General features: G+C 41.8%; 1 protein-coding gene across 1 annotated transcript in view; it reads left to right on the top strand.

Annotated features, from left to right (window-relative positions):
- cdc73 (cell division cycle 73, Paf1/RNA polymerase II complex component, homolog (S. cerevisiae)) overlaps window positions 1-17,528 on the top strand; it is a 455,163-nt gene that overhangs the window by 433,350 nt on the left and 4,285 nt on the right. Inside the window, exons 15-16 of the mRNA XM_068037710.1 lie at window positions 5,946-6,046; window positions 13,031-13,172. Of these exons, the coding sequence (XP_067893811.1) occupies window positions 5,946-6,046; window positions 13,031-13,172 (243 nt within the window). The remainder of the gene's footprint in view (window positions 1-5,945; window positions 6,047-13,030; window positions 13,173-17,528) is intronic.

Raw genomic sequence — 17,528 nt, 5'->3', positions numbered from 1 at the left:
GATAGGAGCTCACGGTATTGGGGGTAATGCATCAGCATGGATTGAGGATTGGTTAACTCACAGAAAACAGAGAGCTGGGATTAATGGGTTTTTCTCAGGTTGGAAAGACGTAACTAGTGGAATGCCACAACGATCAGTCCTAGGGCCTCAATTATTTACTATCCATATGAATGACTTGGAGGAGGGGGCAGAGTGTAATATATCCAAATTTGCTGACAATACAAAAATAGGTGGGAGGGCCTGTTGTGATGACATAAGGAATCTGCAAGGGGATATAGATAGATTGAGTGAGTGGGCAAAAACTTGACAGATGGAGTTTAATGTAGAAAAGTGGGAGGTCATGCACTTTGGTAGGAAGAATCAAAAGGCAGACTATTTAAATGGAGAGAGACTCCAAAAAAGTGCAGCACAGAGGGATCTGGGTGTTCTTCTGCATGAAACACAAAAAGTTAGCATGCAGGTGCAGCAAGTAATTAAGAGGGCAAATGGAATTTTGGCCTTTATTGCTAGGGGGTTGGAGTTTAAAAATAGGGAAGTCTTGTTACAACTGTACAGGGTGTTGGTGAGGCCTCACCTGGAGTACTGCATACAGTTTTGGTCCCCGCATTTAAGAAAGGATATACTGGCATTGGAGGCAGTTCAAAAGAGATTCACTAGGCTGATTCCTGGGATGAAGGGTTTGACTTATCAAGAACGGCTAAACAGTTTAGGCCTTTATTCATTGAAGTTTAGCAGAATGCGGGGTGATCTTTTTGAAACATACAAGATTCTGACGGGGCTTGACAGGGTAGATGTTGAGAAGATGTTTCCACTAGTGGGGGAATCTCGAACTAGGGGACATAGTTACAGAATAAGGGGACACTCATTTAAAACTGAGATGCGAATGAATTTCTTTCAGAGGGTAGTGAAAGACTGGAATTCTCTACCCCACAGAGTTGTGGAGGCTAGATCACTCAAAGTACTTAAAGAGGAGGTAGATAGATTTTTGAAATATCGGGGAGTTGAGGGCTATGAGGAGCTGACACGAAAGAGGAGTTGAGGTCTGGGGCATATCAGCCATGATCTTATTGAATGGCGGGGCAGGTTTGAGGGGCCGAATGGCCTACTCCTGCTCCTGTTATTTTCTTCTTATCTCCATTAGAGCATATAATCTTCCTCTCCTTATCAAATAGCACATTGAGAAAATATGTACACATGAAGTAAATATGTACACATGGAATATAAGCTTTGAATAGCACTAATATATCCACAATAACCTTAAAAAGGCAATTATTCGATCACCATAGGTCAATAACTCTGATTTTATTGTACGGAATAAAACAGCATATCCTCTGACCAACTTTAAACAATGCTACGAGAGATCTATTAAAATAAAATTAATATCAAATGATTCACTGCACCAACAGTAGTTTTTGTTTTAGTTAAATGTTGTATTTTGAAGTTGTGCAGACATACGAACATACGAATTAGGAGCAGGAGTAGGCCACTTGGCCCCTCGAGGCTGCTTCGCCATTCAATAAGTTCATGGCTGAACTGATTACTCCACATTACCACCTACCCCCGATAACCTTTCACCCCCTTGCTTATCAAGAATCTGTCTACCTCTGGCTTAGAACCATAGAACAACCGAAAAATTACAGCACAGAAGGAGGTCATTCAATCTGTCGTGTCCGTGCCGGCAGAAAAAACTAGCCGCCCAATCTAATCCCACCTTCTTCCACTTGGTCCATAACCTTACCAGTTATAGCACTTCAGGTGCATGTCCAGGTAACCTTTAAAAGGATTGAGGGTTTCTGCCTCCACCACCATTCCTGGCAGTGAATTGCAGACACCCACAACCCTCTGGATGAGAAGGTTTTTCCTCATGTCCCCTCTAATCCTTCTACCAATCACCTCAAATCTGTGCCCCTTGGTAATTGACCTCTCCGCTAGGGGAAACGGGTCCTTCCTGTCTACTCTATCTAGGCCCCTCATAATTTTGTACATCTCAATTAAGTCACCCCTCCGCCTCTTCTGTTCTAAGGAAAACAACCCTAGCTTATCCCGTGTTTCCTCACGGCTGCAACTTTCAAGCCCTGGCAACATTCTTGTAAATCTCCTCTGCACTCTCTCCAGAGCAACTATGTCCTTCCTATAATGCAGTGACCAGAACTGTATGCAATACTCCAGCTGTGCCCTAACCATCATTTTATACAGTTCCAGCATTACATCCCTGCTTTTGTATTCTATACCTTGGCCAATAAAGGAAAGCATTCCATATGTCTTCACCATTTTATCTACCGGTCCTGCCACCTTCAGGGACCTGTGGACATGCTCTCCCAGGTCTCTCACTTCTTCTATCCCTCTCAATATCCTCCCGTTTATTGTGTATTCCCTTGCTTTGTTTGCCCTCCCCAAGTGCATTACCTCACACTTCTCTGTATTGAATTCTATTTGCCACTTTTCCTCCCTCAACCAAACCATTGATATCATTCTGGAGTCTACAGCTATCCTCTTCTTCATCAACTACACAGCCAATTTTTGTGTTATCAGCAAATTTCCCAATCATGCCTCCCACATTTAAGTCCAAATCATTAATATATGCCAGAAACAGCAAGGGACCCAACACTGAGCCCTGTGGAATGCCACTGGAAACAGTTTACCATTCACAAAAACATCTGTCAACTACTACCCTTTGCTTCCGGTCACTGAGCCAGTTTTGGATCCAACCTGCCACATCCCCTATATACCATGGGCTTTCATTTTACTGACCAGTCTGCCATGCGGGACCTTGTCAAATGCCTTACTAAAATCCATGTAGACCACATCCACTGCACTACCCTCATCAATCCTCCTTGTTACTTCCTCAAAGAATTCAATTAAGTTAGTAAGACAGGACCTTCCCTTAACAAATCAATGCTGACTATCCCTGATCAATCAGTGTGTTTCTAAGTGGCAGTTTATCCTGTCTCTCAGAATTGATTCTAATAATTTACTCACCACCAAGGTCAGACTGACTGGCCTATAATTATTTGGCCTATCCCTCGCACACTTTTTAAACAATGGTATAACTTTCGCAGACCTCCAATCCTCTGGCACCTCGCCCGTATCCAGTGAGGATTTGAAGATGATCCTCAGCGCATCCACTATTTCCTCCCTGGCTTCTTTTAACAACCTGGGATGCAATCCATCCGGCCCTGGCAATTTATCCACTTTCAAGGATGTCAGACCCTCTAGTACTTCCTCTTTCATTATGCTAATCGTATCTAATATTTCACACCCCTCCTCCTTCACTACCAATGTCTGCATCATCCCTCTCCTTTGTGAAGACAGAGGCAAAAAAACACATTAAGAACCCTGCCCTCATCTTCTGCATCCATGTGCAAGTTCCCTTGTACCTCTCTGATAGGCCCTACCCTTTCCTTAGTTATCCTCTTGCTCTTAATGTACTGACAAAACATCTTTGGGTTTTCCTTGATTTTACCTGCCCATAGTTTTTCATGTCCTCTCTTTGCTTTTCTAATTTTCTTTTTGACTTCACCCCTGCACTTTCTATACTCCTCTAGGCTTTCTAAAGTATTAAGATATTTGTGATCATCATAAGCTTTCTTTTTCTGCTTCAACTTACTCTGTAAGCCTCCAGATAACTAGGGGGCTCTAGATTTGACTGTACCACCCTTTATCTTTGTGGGGACATGCCTACACTCTGCCTGTAGAATCTCGCTTTTGAATGCCTCCCACTGGTTTGCCACTGATTTTCCTTCACGTAGCTGTATCCAGTCCACATTTGCCAGATCACCTCTCAGTTTCGTAAAATTTGCCTTCCCCCAATTTAGAACTTTTGCTCCTGTCTTATCTTTGTCCTTTTCCATGATTATGCTAAAACTAACTGGTATGATCGCTATCTCCAAAATGATCACCCACTGCTACTTCATCTACTTGCCCAGCTTAATTACAGAAGACTAAATCTAGAATTGCGCCCCTTCTCGTTGGGCTTGTTACATGTTGGCCAAAAAAGTTCTCTTAATTGCGGTTCAAGAATTTTGTGCCCTCTGTGCCCTTCACACGGTTTGTATCCCAGTTGATATTAGGGTAGTTGAATGCTCAACTGTTATTGCCCTTTAGTTTTTACACTCAGAAATTTGCCTACATATTTGCTCCTCCATCTCCCTCTCATTATTTGGGGGTCTATAGTACACTCCTAGTAGTGTGTCTGCCCCATTTTTATTTCTGATATCCACACATATGACCTCATTTGATGATTCATTTAGCATATCATCCCTCCTCACAGCTGTTATTGACTCCTGAACCAATAATGGTACACCTTTTTTATCCCCCTCTCTATCCCACCTGAAAACTCTATCCAGGGATGTTGAGTTGCCATTCTTGCCCCACTTTAAGCCAAGTTTCCATTATAGCAACAATATTGTGTTGCCATGTGTCTATCTGTGCCCTCAGCTCATCGGCTTTATTTGCTATACTCCTTGCATTTAAATAAATACCTTTTACCACTGCCAAATTCCTGTGCTGTACAGGAATTTTAACCTTTGCTACTTCTGTCTTGTTGAGTCACTTGCTAATTTTCTGCCTTCCATTCCCTGGCCTGAAATTGTCCTATCTGAAGCTGCTCTCAGATTCCCATTCCCCTGCCAAACTAGTTTAAACCATCCCCAACAGCATTAGCAAACCTTCCTGCAAGGAAGTCCTGTTCAGGTGTAGATCGTCCAGCTTGTAGAGGTCCCACCTTCCCCAGAACCGGTCCCAATGTTCCAGAAATCTGAAGCCCTCCCTGCTGCACCATCTCTTGAGCCACACATTCATCTGGTGTATTCTCCTGTTCGTGTACTCGCTAGCACTTGGCCTTGGGAGTAATCCAGAGATTACTACCTTTGAGGTCCTGCTTGCTAATCTTTTTCCTAACTCCCTGAACTCAGCTTGCAGGACCTCATCCCACTTTCTTTCTATATCATTGGGTACAATGTGAACCACGACGTCTGGCTGTACACCGTCGCCCTCCAGAATGCTCTGTAGCCGCTTGGTGATATCCATGACCCTTGCACCAGGGAGGCAACATACCATCCTGGAATCATGTCTGCGACCACAGAAATGCCTATCTGTTCCCCTAACTATAGAACCCCTACCACTGTTGCTCTCTTGTCTTTTCTCCTCCCTCCCTGCACAGCTAAGCCACCCATGGTGCTCTGGTCATGATTCTTGCTGTACCCTCCAGAGGAACCCTCTCTTCCATCAGTACTCAGAACTGAATACCAGTTAGAAAGTGGTATGTTCCCCGGGGTCTCCTAAACTACCTGCCTTGACCTCCTTGTCTGTCTGGCAGCCACCCAGTCCATCTCTGCCTGCACTCTCTTAAGCTCTGGGATGACTACCTCCTGAAACGTTGTGAACCTCCTAAAACATATTCAAAGACTCTGTTTCCACCTTCTTTTGAGGAAGAGAGTTCCAAAGACTCACGACCCTCTGAGAGAAAAGATTTCTCCTCATCTCAGTCTTAAATGGGCGACCCCTTATTTTTAAACAGTGACTCCTGGTTCTAGATTCTCCCACAAGATGAAACATCCTTTCCACATCCACCCTGTCAAGACCCCTCAGGATTTTGTATGTTTCAATCAAGTCTCCTCTTACTCTTGTAAATTCCAGCGCATACAAGCCTAGCCTCTCCAATCTTTCCTCATAAGATAGCCCGCCCATTCCAGGTATCAGTCAAGTAAACCATCTCTGAACTGCTTCCAATGCATTTACATAGGACATAGCTTTAACAGGAGGTTTGAAAACCAAGGTACCCAAAATAGCAGCAACGAAACTCCAAGAAAGATTTTTTTAAATTGTCTGTGTCGGAATTGCAGTTTTTAAAATATTAGTCTGTCAATTTGAGAGTCATAAATTAGTTTTTAAATATTTAGCAGAAGAAATTCCATCAAGTCTTTTATTTTTCATTTCTCTTTCAGGGATCGTGTTGTGGCAGTTTTTGTACAAGGAGCTGCCTGGCAGTTCAAGGGATGGCCATGGTTATTACCTGATGGATCACCTGTGGATATTTTCGCAAAAAGTAATTTTTCTACTTTTATTTAAGAACATAAATAGGAGAAAGAGTAGGTCATATAGTCCCTCAAGTCTGCTCCGTTCAGTTAAATCATGGCTGAACTTCTACCTCAACTTTACTTTTCTGCCATATTCCCATATCCTTCGAGTCCCTTAGTGTCCACAAATCTATCCATCTTTTCCTTGAATATACGAAACGACTGAGCATCCAAAGCCCTCTGGGGTGGAGAATTCCAAACATTCACAACCCTCTGACTGAAGAAGTTTCTCCTCATCTCAGTCCAAAATGGCCAACCTCTACTACTGACACTATGACCTTTACAGAATCACAGAGTTGTTACAGTGCAGAAGGAGGCCATTCGGCCCATCGTGTCTGCACTGGCTCGCTGAAAGAGCAATTCACTCAGTTCCTTCTCCTCGTAACCCTGCACGTTCTTTCTTTTCATATAAGTCAAATTCCCTTTTGAATGTTTCAATTGAACCTGCCTCCACCACACTCTCAGGCAATGAATTCCAGACCTTAACCACTAGCTGTGTAAAAAAGTTTTTCCTCATGTCACTTTTGCTTTTCTTACCAAATACTTTAAATCTGTGCCCTCTCGTTCTCTACCCTTTTGCAAGTGGGAACAGTTTCTCTCTATCTACTCTGTCCAGACCCCTCATGATTTTGAATACCTCTATCAAATCACCTCTCAGCCTTCTCTTCTCCAAGGAAAACAGTCCTAACTTTTCCAATCTGTCTTCATAACTGAAGTTCCTCATCCCTGGAACCATTCTAGTGAATCTTTTCTGGACTCTCTCTAATGCCCTCACGTCTTTGCTAAAGTGCAATGCCCAGAACTGGATGCAGTCCTCCAGCTGAGACCGAATAAGTGCCTTCTACAAGTTCAACATAACTTTCTTGCTCTTGTACTCAATGCCCTTTTTGATAAAGCCCAGGATACTGTATGCTTTATTAACTGCTCTCTCAACCTGTCCTGCCACCTTCAGTGACATGCACATGTACACCCAGGTCCCTCTGCTCCTGCACTCCTTTTAGAATTGTACTCTTTATTTTGTATTCTCTCTCCATTTTCTTCCTACCAAAATGAATTACTTCACATTTCTCTACATTGAACTTAATCTGCCACCTGTCTGCCCATTCCACCAACTTGTCTGCCCATTCCACCGACTTGTTTGTTTTTTTAAATTTATTTAGAGATACAGCACTGAAACAGGCCCTTCGGCCCACCGAGCCTGTGCCGACCATCAACCACCCATTTATACTAATCCTACTCTAATTCCATATTCCTACCACATCCCCACCTGTCCCTCTATTTCCCTACCACCTACCTACACTAGGGGCAATTTATAATGGCCAATTTACCTATCAACCTGCAAGTCTTTGGCATGTGGGAGGAAACCGGAGCACCCGGAGGAAACCCACGCAGACACAGGAAGAACTTGCAAACTCCACACAGGCAGTACCCAGAACTGAACCCAGGTCACTGGAGCTGTGAGGCTGCAGTGCTAACCACTGTGCCGCCACTGTGTCTATGTCCTTTTGGAGTTGTCCGCTATCCTCCTCACAGTTCACAATGCTTCCAAGTTTAGTATCATCTGCAAACTTGGAAATTGTGCCCTGTACATCAAGGTCTAGGTCATTAATATATATCAGGAAAAGCAAGGGCCCCAACACTGACCCCTGGGGAACTCCACTGCAAACCTTCCTCCAGGCCGATAAACATCTTTGTTTCCTGTCGCTCAGCCAATTTCGTATCCATGTTGCTGCCATCCCTTGTATTCCATGAGCTATAACCTTGCTCACAGGTCTGTTGTGTGGCACTATCAAATGCCTTTAAGTCCATGTACACCACATCAACAGCATTGCCCTCATCAACCCTCTCTGTTACCTTCTCAAAAAACTCCAGCAAGTTAGTTAAACGTGATTTTCCCTGAAGAAATCCATGCTTGCTTCCCTTAATTAACCCGCATTTGTCCATGTAACTATTAATTTTGTCCCGAATTGTTTTTTCTGGAAGTTTCCCCACCACCGAAGTTAAACTGACTGGCCTATAGTTGCTGGGCTTATCTTTACCCGCTTTTTTGAACAAGGGTGTAACGTTTGCAATTCTCCAGTCCTCTGGCACCACCCCCGAGTCAAAGGAAGACTGAAGAATTATGGCCAGTGCCTCCATAATTTCCACTTTCACTTCCCTCAGTCTCCTCGGATGCATCTCATCCAGTCCTGGTGCCTTATCCACTTTAAGTGCAGACAGCCTATCCAGTACCACCTCCTTAGCAATTTTAAACCCTTCTAGTGTCTGAATTACCTCCTCTTTTGCCTAGGTTATATCTTCTTCCTTGGTAAAGCCAGATGCAAAGTATTCATTTAATACCTCAGCTATGCCCTCTGCCTCCATATGTAAATCCTGTTTATGGTCCTTAATCAGTCCCACTCCTCCTTTTGCCACCCTTTTACTATTTATATGTCTATAGAAAACTTTGGGATTCCCTTTATTGTTAGCTGCCAGTCTCTTTTCATGCTCTCTATTTGCTTTTTCACATCACCTCTGGACTTTCTAAACTCAGCCCAGTTCTCAATAGTATTTTCTACCTGGCACGGTCATAAGCACACTTTTTCTTCTTTATCTTAATCTCTATCTCTTGTCATCCAGGGAGCTCTGGATTTGTTTGCCTTACCTTTCCCCTTCAAGGGAACATACCTTGACTGTACCCAAACTATCTCCTCTTTGAAGGTAGCCCATTGTTCAGCTACTTTTTTTCCTGCCAACCTTTGACTCCAATTTATTTGTCCCAGGTCTGTTCTTAGCCCATTGAAGTTGGCTTCCCCCCAGTTAATTATTCTTACTCCAGATTGATCTTTGTCCTTTTCTGTAGTCAGCCTAAACCTTATGATACAATGATCACTGTCCCCTAAATGCTCTCCTACTAATACTTGATCCATTTGGCCCACCTCATTCCAAAGAACCAGGTCTAGCAGTGCCTCCTTTCTCATTGGACTAGCAAGAATAACCAATGTAAGGGAAAACAACTTATACTGCATGAGAAGAGAGTGCTGATTGGTTGGCAAGTGAACTCGGATTGATAGAGGCGTTGCCATGGAGAGCGCACCAGTGACTGACAGTTAACTGCCAGGCTTTGTTTGAAATTTAAACCAGGCAGCTTGACTCTGATTGGTCAAGGCATTGCCCTGAGGAATGAACCAGCGAATGGCTGTCACTTATTTTGTTTAGCTGAAATAGCACAATGTTTGTACATATTCTTTCTGTCTGCAAAGAACAGGGCCCAATGTATTAATATATGTAGCTTCCAGTATGCATAAATGCGCCACACTGAAACTCTACTGACAATCCTAAATTGGTTGTCAGCATAATTCTTAGCACACTGTGGATTATGTAGCAGGTTACTGAGTTGGATGATCAGCCATGATCATAATGAATAGTGGAGCAGGCTCGAAGAGCCGAATGGCCTACTCCTCCTATTTTCTATGTTTCTATTGTCCAATTGCGGAATCACATCTAATGTTAGACACTGTGTTTTGAGTTTTGCGGGTACGGGCTGGTTGGGTACAGCCTGTACCTTGCTCGTTGGGAACAGCAGAAGGGACATGTTGTTTGATACGGTCTGCCAGTCTTTGGGACGTACGACCTGTATATCTAGCTTGACTGGTGCCCATGCTATAGTGTTAATTAGGCAACCCTCTTCACCAGCACTATAGCTCATGCGCAAGCTATCTACACCTCAGTGATTCACCTGAGCTTGCTCTGCCAGTGCCTCACTGCCCCAAGACTTCTACCACCAAGAAGGGCAAGAGCATCAATATAAGAACATGAGCCACTTCCATGTCCCCTCTGCAAGTACCATGTCATCCTGAATTGGGCACATATCGTGCTGTTCCTTCATTGTCACTGGTTAAAATCCTTGGATTTCCTGTCTAATGTCATCACAGGAACACTATCATTATGTGGACTGCAGCAGTTCAAGAAGGTTTCCCAATGCCACCATATCAAAGTGACTAGGAACAGGCAATTAATCTGGTATTGCCACCGTTGCCCACATCCCAAGAAGTTTTTAAATGTGGATTTTTTTTTTCTGTTTAGGAAAAATCCACTGTTGAGAAGTGCAACTAAAACTGAAGTGTTGATGCACATTCAAAGTCACAACGTAATACGGAAACAAAGAGAATTTAGTGAATATTTGAAATAAGTTTTTAAGTAAAAGACAAGTCCAAGATTTCACAAGAAACCCATTCCAAACTGTTCAGCAGATTCTCTTTCCAACATTTATGTCAGTGATTGCAGCAGTTGAAGAAAAAGGCCCAATACCTTCTCGGGGTAACTGGAGGAGGCCAATAAAATGTGGCCTTACCATCATTGCCTACCATTTTTTATTTTTAAGCAGTGCCACTTTATTTTTGCTATTCCCATTTGCATCTCCTCTAGACATATCTTTTGTTTCTTTACTTGCCCCATTACTACTCCTTTTGACTTGTGCCATTGACCCCTTTGCCATTTAATTTCCTAACTATCATAGACCTTTGTATTTGTTCTAGCTGCACCCCCCCAACTCAACATTTTGCTCTTTCTGTATTTGCTTAAAGCGCTTAACTTTTTCCAGTTCTAACAAATGTACATCGACCTGAATCGTTAACTGTTTTTCTGTCTCCATAGATCCTGCCTGACCTGTTGAATATTTTCAGCATTTTCTGTTTTTTTCAATACATTGTTTCCTACTTCTCTCTAGCACAGTATGTTTATGCAAGGATGTCAAATGTGCGACCTTAAAGTCACATGTGGCCCTGAAGTCTGGCAATCTGCAGCTTGGAGCCAAGCTGCGCAGGCCTATTTGTACTGCATTTTTATTTGATGCTGCGTCCTGTTTGAATTTTTTGGGCATGAAAGCATAGAAAGAACTGTTTTTAGTCTAGTTGCCTGTAATCTTAATCATAGCCTCATGATCTACTATTATCGATAACTTCATATGTATGCAGATTATTGGGAATATGAATTTAAAGAATGAGCAACAAATCCAAGGTACCTATGCAACCCGCAAATGCAAGAGATGGGCACCCCTGTTTAGTGAGCAAATTCGCTACCAAGTATTTTAATTTTTAAAAGATATTGAATATAATAAAGGATTTTTTAATATTTTGAAAACCTGTAACATGCAAAATGTAATGGTGATTATGGCATTCTTTTGTGTATTTTTGTGTACTGTTGATCTTTCCTTGAAGGGAAAGTGCATCCCACATGATGTGTAACAACTTTTAAAGTGGCATTTCGTCATTAATGTGCAAGAATACAATTATTTCTTCTGAACATATAAATGTGCATATTGTGATTGTTGATGTGACCTTTCTAGGTTTGGTATGCAGTCAAATTTTAGCTAAGTGAAGCGCATAACTTTATTAAAATCTGTCCCAAAACACTTGGTCTAATCTATTTAGATTACTTTGCTAAAATGCACATGTATAATAATCATGAAAAGACCACTATTATGTGAGACACTGCAGTGCACTTTGTTTTACAGTTCCCAGGCCATATAACTTGACATACTCCAAATTTAAACTCGTGGAAAATTTATTGTAGAAAACTGGCAGGGTTGCTGCAAAATTAGATTTCATCTATATTTGACCTTTTCATACTATGCCAATTCTTCTTTTACAGGTTCACAGGTAAAACACAACATTCAGACTGTAAAAGGTTAATAGCTAGTTCAGAACTTTTTTCTGTTGTTGAGTTTGCATCTTAACAATACTCGCCTGAGCTAATATGCAGCTCTCTTGTACTATTGAGGTGGTAATGATTTGGTAATGTCTTTAGATTGTGCAGCTCGAACTTAAATACATCTCAGTGACATTTGTAATTACATGGAATGTGTGCCAGACAGCAGAAAAATGTCATAAATATCTTCAGGAATTAACCTGACCAAATAATTTGTTAGTGATTAAAACCTTAATTGAGTTATGATCATCATAAGTAGAGATATTTATCATATATCTCTGGCCATTATTTATTGACTTAATGCCACAAATTAAATATTTTATACAAACTTAAACTTAGTGCTGATACAAAGGACATGTCCGTAGTTCCCAGGCCACATGGTAATACATATTTAATAGGAAAAGGAGTAGCCTTTTCAGCTCCTTGAGCCTGTTCCATCATGGCTGATATGTATCCCAACTCCATTTACCTATCTTCTTCACATCTCTTAATACCCTTATCTAACAAAAATCTATCTACCTCAGTCTTGAGTTTTCCAGTTGACCCTCACCAACCTTAACACCTTAATCCAGTGCTAATTGTGAAACGAGGAATCTGCGCACGTTATTTTCTTTCCAGGTTCCTGGATTCATGCCTGCTGAGGCAGCTGGATTATAGATTAGATTCAACTACAAGCAGCTGTCAGAAAGATGATGCTTCAGTTTTGTTGCTGATTAACGTAGGGGAATAATTTTTAAAACATTTTTTAAAAATCAGATCTTGAGTTCTGTGTAGAGTAACTTGCCTGGAGGCTCAAGAATTAACTTCCAACCAAATGGTCATGTGGTACATACAACGAGCTCGCTCACTCACTCACATACTCTGATAAATTTTGCCAGTTCTAAATCGGGCCACAAGCTAGCTAGATGGTGCGGAAAGAATATGTTCATTTTGGGTACTTGCATAGATTTGGTATTTTTTTAAATTGATAAATGGCTATTTATCACTTTATTTATTACTTTAGGTAGTGCAAATTCAGTCCTTCGATAACTAGAATTCAGATGTTTTAAAATGAGGCAGTTGAAGACTGTTGGCTGACTTAGTTATGTTGTTAAGCATATTTGTAACACTCTTGCCTCTGAGACAAAAGGTCACTGTTGAGGACTTGGGGGTCATCCTGAGGTCATGAAAGGCACTAAATAAATGTAAGTTCTTTCTTTAAGCCTTACCTTATGCTATTTTGTTACAACTGGATTAATTGGCTGCCTGCACCACTCTTCCCCCAGTCAAAGCATTCCACCTCAAGTATGATGAAATGCGTCTGGATCCAAATGTTCAAAAGTGGGATGTGACTGTACTGGAATTGAGCCACCACAAGCGCCATCTTGACAGAGCTGTTTTGCTACGTTTCTGGGAGACTTTGGACAGGTGAGTAGCAGATAAATTAGAACTGCCATATTGTCCATACATTTTTAGGAATAAGCATGACTCATCTTGCATTGAGGCCCAAAGGAAATAAATATCTTTAAGGTTACATTGATTTTGTATAACACACATCATGTCTTTCAGAAATGAATTGAAGAGCTTCACATGTAATTTATTTTGTCAGAACAGTAACAGGTATTGTGTAGGCAAACATGGCAGCCATTGTGGGCCAAGCAAAATCCCAGAGGCAGCAATAGCTGATTTGATAGCATTGGTTGACGTTAGAATGTTGGCCAGGAATTCCCTGCGCTGCTTCAAATTGTATTGTGCAATGTTATGACCTAGATTTTCCTCTGAATTGCTGCACATTCTGGGATGACAAACAGAGGAAAATGGATTCTTAAAGGCAATGCTTCAAATCCATTGCAAAAAAAACTGCACCTGAATTCTCTTCCCAATGAATCGCCAGTTTCATTTACAGCTTGCGATAGGCCCATGCCACAGATTTAAATGTAGTCAGTGTTGGGTGAGCAGAACTAATCCCTCAATTTTCTCTGCAGAAATAAAAGGGCAATTTTCAGATTGGAAGGCTGTAACTGGAGGGATACCACAAGGATCAGTGCATGGGCCTCAGCTACTTACAATCTATATCAATGACTTAGATGAGAAGATCGAATGTAATGTATCCAGATTTGCTAACGATCCAAAGTTAGGTGGGGAAAGTAAGCTGTGAGGACGCAAAGAGGCTGCAAAAGGATATAGACAGGTTACGTGAGTGGACAAGAACATGGCAGATGGAATATAATATGGGGAAGGGTGAAATTATCCACTTTGGAATGAAAAATTTAAAGCAGAATTTTTTTTTTATTGGTGAGAGATTGGGAAGTGTTGATATTTGGAGGGTCCTGGGTGTGCTTGTACATGAATCACAGAAAATTAACATGCAGGCACAGCAAGCAATTAGGAAAACCAATGGTATGTTGGCCTTTATTATAAAGGGATTGGAGTAAAAGAGTGAGGAAATCTTACTGCAATTGTTATGAGGCCTTGATGAGACCACACCTGAAGTATTATATGCCGTTTTGGTCACCTTACCTAAGGAAGGTTATATTCCCCTTTAGAAGGAGTACAATGAAGATTCACCAGACTAATTCCTGGGATGAGGGGATTGTCACATGAGGAGAGCTTGAGTACATTAGGCCTGTATTCCCTAGTATTTAGACGACTGAGAGGTGATCGCATTGAAACATAGAAAATTCTGAAGGGGCTTGACAGGGTAAATGCTGGGAGGATGTTCCCCTGGCTGCGGAGTCTAGAACTGGGGGGTCATAGTCTCAGGATAAGGGTCAACCATTTAGGACTGAGATGAGAAATTTCTTCACTCAAAGGGTTGTGAATCTTTGGAATTCTCTACCGCAGAGAGCTATGGATGCTTAGTCGTGAGTATATTCTGGACAGAGATCGATTAGATTCTTGGATGCTCTGGAAATCGAGGGATATAGGGATTGAGCAGGAAGGTGGAGTTGAGGTAGAAGATAAGCCATGATCATATTAAATGGCAGAGCAGGCTCAAAGGGACGAATGCCTACTCCTGCTTCTATTTCTTATTATCTCTTTACTTGATACAGCAAAAGCATTCACGAGGAAGTGACAACAAAGTTTATGCTCCTTTCTACAATGATATCTTAACACAGTGACTACTCTTAGTGGTATGAGGTTGAGTGGTAGGTGATTGCTGTAGTTGCACTCAGGTATTAGATAACTGAGGTGACTTTCGTAGCAGGATAATTGCTGTGCCAGTGGGACCATCTGGTGCATGCAGTAGCCAGCAGTGCCAGACTCATGTCTGAAGCGTCCCTTATGTGATGGCATTGGAGGGGGCCTTAAGAAATGGTTTTACTGCCGTTATTTGGAAAGAACTATCTGCGCTGACTCCTTATAGTCCAATGGTGTGGGCATAATCTCGGAGACACTACTGGTTCATATCAGACCAAATAGTCCCTAACAGTCTTGGAATCCCAGTGAAACTGTGGTGTTTAAAGCAGCTACAGAAGCATTGGTAGTTTCCACTCCAGAAGCCACCATGGCCCTTAGAAATTTTCCTTAGTGGCTTGATGCTGCAGCAGTTCCCCAGGCTATCATGGTCTCTGACTTGGAAATCTAGAATACAGGGGCACAGTTTCAGGATAAGGGGCCAGTCATTAGCACTGAGATGCGAAGAAGTTTCTTCACTCAAAGGGTTGTGAATCTTTGGAATTGCCTGCCCAAGAGGGTTGTGGATGCTCCATCATTGAATATATTTAAGGCTGAGATAGACAAATTTTTGGTGTCTCGGGAACCAAGAGATATGGGGAGAGGAAATGCAGGAGTCCAGCTGCTGACATCCTTGGCGGCTGTTGCTTCTTCTGCCATCTTACTGAGAAACGAGGTTGCCTTTTAACTGGTGCTGCAGCAGAACAGTATTTCCATCCCTCTCAGCTGCATTGAGCCAATAAAACATGGTTTTATCACCTCCAAACTACCCTGAGTGAGCAGAACTTCCAGTTGAATATTAAGAAGACTGAAGTCCTTGCCTTTGGTCCCCACCACAAATTCTATTCCCCCTCACCTTGGAAACTCTGAGCCTGAACCAGACAGTTCGGTCCCTTGATTTTGTTTTGAGCCCAAGTTTCTGACCACATTTCTACTCCAATCTCAAGACTGCCTATTTTCACCTCCGTAACATCTCCCAACTCTGCCCTACCTTAGGTCATTTGCTGCTGAAACCCTCAATCATGCTTTTGTGATCTCTAGACTTGACTATTTCAATGCTCTTCTGCCAACCTTCCATCTTCCACCCTACATGAATTCATAAACTCGTCCATGAGCTCATCCAAAGCTCTGCTGCCGGTTCCTAACTCACACCAAGTCCCGTTCACCCATCACCCCTATGCTTGCTGACCGACATTGGCTTCCAGTCTGGCAACACCTCGAATTAAAATTCTCATCCTGGTTTTCAGATCCCTCCATAACCTCCCCCCTCTTTATCTCTGTAACCTCCTACAAAGTTCTGCACTCCTCCAATTCTTGCCTTTTGCGTATCCCCAAATGTAATTGCTGTACCATTGGCAGGCGTGCCTTCCGGAATTCCCTCCCTAATCCAATCCACCCCTCTCCTTTTAAGATGTGCCTTAAAACAACCTCTTGGACCAAGCTTTTGGCCATATGTTGTACCTTGGTGTCAAACTCTGTTTGATCACACTGTCTTGGGATGTTTTATTACATTACGGGCGCTATATAAATTAAAGTTGTTGGGAAGAAATTGTGACAAGTCAGCAGCAGTTTCGCTTTGGCAAATATTCAGACTGCTCCATCACAAATTTGCCAATAGTGGGTGGGAAAGTCTATGCCAAAACATCCACCCGAAGCACCAAATGAGGCAGATGGCCCCTCCATTTAATTCCTCATTACTGAAGCACTTCCTTCGTACTGATGAATCAGCCTAGTGCTTGAGCCTTGGAGGGTGTTTTGAACCTGCAACCTTTATTTGCATTTTTTAAAATCCTTTTGTTAATGGGCCTTGAAAACAGATCAGTCTTAAGAACGCTATTTGCCTTGTATGTAATATTTAAAATAGGATTTGCTTTCATTAATTACTAATCCATCCACTGACAAAATAACAATAAAGAGCAGGAGATTCACTGGTTGGCTGAGTTCTCATTCCTGAATATTAAATATATTAGTGACACAGTGCTATTATCTATTCCATCATTGTGTAGTGCTTTGCCTACAAACTTGCAGATATCTTGCAAGATGTTTTGCCAAATGATAATGCCCCCTTAACTATTTTAATCTTAGTTGACCTATATTCTTCCAACGAAGAAAATTTGATGAAAAATTGTGTTCAATCTTTTTTTCAGCAATCTATCAAGTTAATTCATTTCCTAAGTGCAGTAACCCCAGTCCATGATTTATGAGTCCCTCATAAATGGTGAAAACCTGAAAAATCTTTACAGAATGGCTTCGGCTACAGCGTGCTTTTTATATGGTTTCTAAAGAATGCATTTTCTTATGGGGGTGGGAGCACGGTGCAGAGGGAGCGGGCAAGCTGAACGTAAAAAGTTGAAGTGGGTATTTTTGAAGCACAAATTTGTTTGCAAAATCAGTGTGCATAAAATGTTGAAATGATTGAAAAGAAGAAAACAATAAGGATTCACAGGGAGTTCAGTTTTCTCATGGTAGATGAGGTAGAAATTAGTTTTTTTTGTGTTGGAGAGAACTGTAAAATAAAATGAAGCACAATGAGTATATACTGTTTAAAATATTCAAGACAGGCTGGTTGAGTTCCTGTTTATTAAGAGTAGAGGGTATGATTTTCAG

The sequence above is a fragment of the Heterodontus francisci genome, chromosome 8 (assembly GCF_036365525.1).
Source record: "Heterodontus francisci isolate sHetFra1 chromosome 8, sHetFra1.hap1, whole genome shotgun sequence".
NCBI classification, from domain to species: domain Eukaryota; kingdom Metazoa; phylum Chordata; class Chondrichthyes; order Heterodontiformes; family Heterodontidae; genus Heterodontus; species Heterodontus francisci.
Note: the sequence above shows the minus strand (reverse complement) of the source record. Positions and strands in the feature narration are given on the sequence as shown.